The 4,660-nt window shown below is 56.3% G+C and overlaps 1 protein-coding gene across 2 annotated transcripts; it reads left to right on the forward strand.

Annotated features, from left to right (window-relative positions):
- The first annotated feature begins 1,368 nt into the window (after positions 1-1,368).
- Positions 1,369-4,148, forward strand: PSMG3 (proteasome assembly chaperone 3). 2 transcript variants are annotated; one of them, XM_023201305.2, is made up of 3 exons: positions 1,369-1,442; positions 2,092-2,372; positions 3,626-4,148. In XM_023201305.2, the coding sequence occupies exons 2-3, from the start codon at positions 2,157-2,159 to the stop codon at positions 3,776-3,778; spliced, it is 369 nt and encodes a 122-aa protein (XP_023057073.1). In that variant the 5' UTR covers positions 1,369-1,442; positions 2,092-2,156; the 3' UTR covers positions 3,779-4,148. The 2 variants fall into 2 exon arrangements, with proteins under 2 accessions (XP_023057073.1, XP_023057074.1); XM_023201306.3 differs by lacking the exon at positions 1,369-1,442 and adding an exon at positions 1,456-1,474.
- The last annotated feature ends 512 nt before the right edge of the window (positions 4,149-4,660 follow it).

A 4,660-nucleotide genomic window follows, 5' to 3' on the forward strand; every position in this document is an offset into this window, starting at 1 on the left:
GTTTCTACTGGTTACTTGGTGTACGCCCTATGTAAATGAAGAGGATGGAGTAAAGTTACAAAATCATTTACTCGGTGTATACCCCATGGAGGGGACATTTCCTGTCACAGCTGAAGTGTTCCCTGCCTCCAGACCCTATTTTCCTGCCTCAATTCCTTTACTTTCCTAATAAACTTGCTTTCACTTTATGGACTCACCCTGAATTCTCTCTCGGAGTTTGGATCAGGACCCCTTTCGGGTAATACAGACAGAAAATACAGCCTTGACATGGCGGTCAGGAAACGACAGAAAGGCCTCTGACGCTGGGGTTCTGAAGGGGTGTTAACCCCCGCTGAGGAAGGCTCTGGAGGCTCCAATCACTTTCAGCCTCTGCTAAAGATGCCCGATCCTGCCAACAAAACTTCCAGCAGCCCTATGTGGTGGCTCACACCTGTAATCCCAACACTTTGGGAGGCCAAGAAGGGCGGATCACCTGAGGTCAGGAGTTCAAGACCAACCTGACCAACATGGTGAAACCCCATCTCTACTAAAAATAAAGATTAAAAAAATTAGCCAGGCCTGGTGGCGCACGCCTGTAATCCCAGCTACACAGGAGGCTGAAGCAGGAGAATTGCTTGAACCCAGGAGGCGGAGGTGCAGTGAACCCAGATTGCACCACCGCACTCCAGCCTGGGTGACTGACTCAGCGAGACTCCATCTCAAACAAAACTAAAAACCTTCCAGCCTGGAGAAACTGAGGCTGGGCAGTAGGGAGTGAGGGGGTCCCTGGGAGGAACCAGAACTCATCCTGCTTCAGGATGGAGCTGGCCCCCTTCTTGGCCTTTGCCGGGGCTTCGTGTCACAGAGCGACCAAGGCATGGGGTTCGAAGCCCACCCCAGCCCGCCAGCTGCCTGAGCCTGGCCAAGCTCTCTGCACCTGCACACGTCTGTAAAACGCGGATGAAACGCTTCTACTGAACCGGGCGGCTGAGATGAAATGAGTTATGGGTATAAAGCGCTTAGAACGATGCCTGGCGCACACTGGATGCCAAATAAGCATTCGCTGTGGTGACGATGACGATTCCAGCCCAAAGCCCGTGGTCGAGCAGGGCCAGGCTCGCAGCGCCAGGAGGTTCCTAGGCGCTGCGCTTCGGGGGGTCCTGGACACAGACAGGGGGGACAGAGCTCCCACCATCCAGGATCCCGCGGGTCTGCAGCTGAGGGGCTGAGGCCCGGGACGGGGGCGGTCGCAGCGCCCTTTCCTGAAAAAACGGCGTCCGGCTCTAAGGTGCCCCCAAACCCTCCCGGTAGCGCGGAACCCGAAGCGCTCAGAAGCCCGGGAGCCCCAAGTCTCGGGGACCAGAAGCGCCACTGCCCTGACTTCCGGAAGGTGGACGGAACCTGCGGACAGGGCGGACCCGCGTGGTGCACGCAGAGCCACTTCCGGGCGCGGCGCAGGCTTGGTGAGCGCCGTTACCGGCTGTCCCCCCACCGGGTGATTGCGTCCCCCGTAGCCCGGCCGGCCTCGGCACCGGGTGTCGTGGGGGGCTCGGGCCCGCGGCTGCAGGGCCGGGGCAGCGGCGAGGCCGAGGGGCGGGAAGCTACTGCCGGGCCCGGCAGTGTGAACGTGCAAGTCGATCTCTTAACCCAGAAAGCCCCAGGCGCGGTCTGTACGGGCGGCCCCGCTCCTGCTTATGTTTTAGTTTTCAGGGACGGGGCCTCGCTCTGCCGCCCGGGCTGGAGTGCAGTGGTGTGATCACGGCTCACTGCAGCCTCGACCTCCCGGGCTGAAGCGATCCTCCCGCCTTAGCCTCCTGAGTAACTGGGACCACAGGCGCGCCCGGCTGATTTTTAATTTTTTTTTTTGGTAGAGATGGGGGTCTCGCCGTGTTGGCCAGGCTGATCTCGGACTCTTGGCCTCAAGTGATCCTCCTGTCTCGACCTCCCGAAGTGCTGGGATGACAGGCATGAGCCACCGCGCCTGGCCCCTTCTTTTGAATGGACCTCCTTGCATTTCTGTTTCAATGCCTGGTGCTACTTTTTTGGGAACCCCAAGGGCGTACTGTTTGATTGACTCTTTTTTTTCCGCTTTCTTTTTAACCTAAATTAAAGCTGCCAGTGCTTGTCTGCTGGATAAAACGCCTGCGGGCTGGACAAAGCATCCACCAGGGCAAGCCATGGAAGACACGCCGTTGGTGATATCAAAACAGAAGACGGAGGTGGTGTGCGGGGTCCCCACCCAGGTGGTGTGCACGGCCTTCAGCAGTCACATCCTGGTGGTGGTGACCCAGTTCGGGAAGATGGGTACCTTGGTCTCCCTGGAGCCCAGCAGCGTGGCCAGTGACGTCAGCAAGCCTGTGCTCACCACGAGAGTCCTTCTGGGGCAGGATGAGGTAAAGTGGATTGGCTGGGAGCTGTGGCTCACGCCTCTAACCCTAGGATTTTCTGATGCCTGGGCAGGCAGATCGCTTGAGGCCTGGAGTTTGAGACCAGCCTGGGCAACACAACAACACACACACGTCTTCACAAAAACACAAGGGCCTACAAAAAATACATAGAGAGGCTGGGTGCAGTGGCTCACACCTGTAATCCTAGCACTTTGGGAGTCTGAGGTGAGCAGATCACTTGAGGTCAGGAGTAGACCAGACTGGCCAACATGGTGAAATCCCATCATAAAAATACAAAAACTAGCTGGGTGTGGTGGCGCATGCCTGTAATCTCAGCTACTCAGGAGGCTGAGGCACAAGAATCACCTGAACCTGAGAGGCGGAGATTGCAGTGAGCCAAGATCACGCCACAGCTCTCCAGCCTGGGTAACAGATAGAGACTCTGCCTCAAAAAAAAAAAAAAAAGAAAGAAAGAAAAGAAAAACTTAGCTGGGCCTGATGGTGTGTGCCTGTGGTCCCAGCTACTTGGGAGGCTGAGGTGGGAGGATCACTTGAGCCCTGGAGGTTGAGGTTGCAGTGAGCTATGATTGTGCCACTGCACTCCAGCCTGGGTGAGAGAGCAAGACTCTGTCTCTCATAATAATAATAATAATAAAGTGATCAGGAAGGGACCCCCAGGGAGGAAGACAAACCTCTTCAGTGGCTGTGATTTGTCGGTAAGGACATGGGACATCTGGGGGACAAATCCCCCTACAGCAATAGCATTTTCCGGGCATTTGTGGGTCTCAAGGCGCCCTGCTTGCCCTGGTGGATGCTTTGTCCAGCCCGCAGGCGTTTTATCCAGCAGACAAGCAGAAGTAGCAATTTTGTCATTCGAGCCGCCTTCCCTCCCATGGTGCATTACCTGAGCGGGCTGCTGGCTGTGCTGTCCTCTGCAGAGATCAAATGTGAGATTCGACAGCACTCACCTCTGCGGGCTTGTCTTTCCTGGGTTCTTTTGGATGAGAGACAGCCAGAAGAGGCAGGGCTGCGGAAGGCACTGGGAAAATGAATGGAGTGACGCGTCTTTAGCAGTGTGCTCGTGACTGGAGTGTTGTGAGTGCTGCCTGAACGCTGAGTCACGGTTGCATGGACTTACGTGGTGGTGAATGGTGGTGTGGGAAGCCCGCCTGGGTTCCTAAGGGAGACTTCATGAAAGCATTGAGGAAAAAACCAGGTTTCTTGCAGTTAAAATGGTTTCTTCTCCTTCCTTTCACCAGCCTCTCATCCATGTGTTTGCAAAGAACCTGGTAGCATTTGTGTCTCAAGAAGCTGGAAACAGAGCAGTCCTCCTCGCCGTGGCCGTGAAGGACAAAAGCATGGAGGGGCTGAAGGCGCTGAGGGAGGTGATCCGGGTGTGCCAGGTGTGGTGACCTGGAGGCAGCTGCCCCGCGCTGCTCAGCAGGACACGTGAGGACCCAGACACCCACTCAGGGACTCAAGTCTCGCCTCCCTCCCCGGTGGAGGGAGGACCTTTGTCTGGCACTAGCCCTTGGAGCCAGGAAAAAATATTCCTGTCTCAGGCAGACTCTTCCTCTGGTTACTAAGATCATCTGTGCATGACGGGGAGGGTGGAACGGGTGCCAGAGTCGTCGTGAATGGATCTCACTGGGACCTGAAACGTGCTTGTGTTTGAGAACTGGAGGAATGAGTCAGCAGGCGTGGCTCATGGCCCCCCGTGTACAGGATCAATTGTAGGAGGAAATTTCTTTTTTATTAAAAGCGAATGTGTATCCCAAAATACTTCACCATCGTCCCTAACAGTAACGAGGCTTTGCAGTCGCACAGCATGAGTTCAGTTTCACGGGCTTCATGTGGAAGGGGGGCTTGTTGGGCAGAAACGCAGAGAGACATAGTTCCCAGACTTGGGCCTGTGCACGCTGTCATACAGCTCCTCCTCCCATGACTTCTCTGAGCCTGCTGGGAAGCTGGTGGCCATCAGCGGACATCTCTTACTATCTCACTGTGTGTGCCCGTTACTGTGCTGCAGCTGGGGACAGATGCTGGCCTCTGAATCCTGAATAGCAAGGGAGGGGGGACGCTTCTGTCAAGGGAGCAGTGTGTGCAGAGGTTAGGAGGGAGGAGCATGGCAGGGCAGGGCACGGAGGAGTGGGTGGCCAGGGTTCACTGGTAGGCAGCTGGGGTGTCGCTGAACATGACCTCCGTGTAGGGATAGGCGGGGGTCCTTCTGTGCTGAGGGCGCAGGACTTAGTCTTGCGGGGAGCAGTGTTGGCCGACGTTGGCCTCAGGGTGGC

This window comes from Piliocolobus tephrosceles, chromosome 8, assembly GCF_002776525.5.
Source record: "Piliocolobus tephrosceles isolate RC106 chromosome 8, ASM277652v3, whole genome shotgun sequence".
Taxonomy (NCBI): Eukaryota; Metazoa; Chordata; class Mammalia; order Primates; family Cercopithecidae; genus Piliocolobus; species Piliocolobus tephrosceles.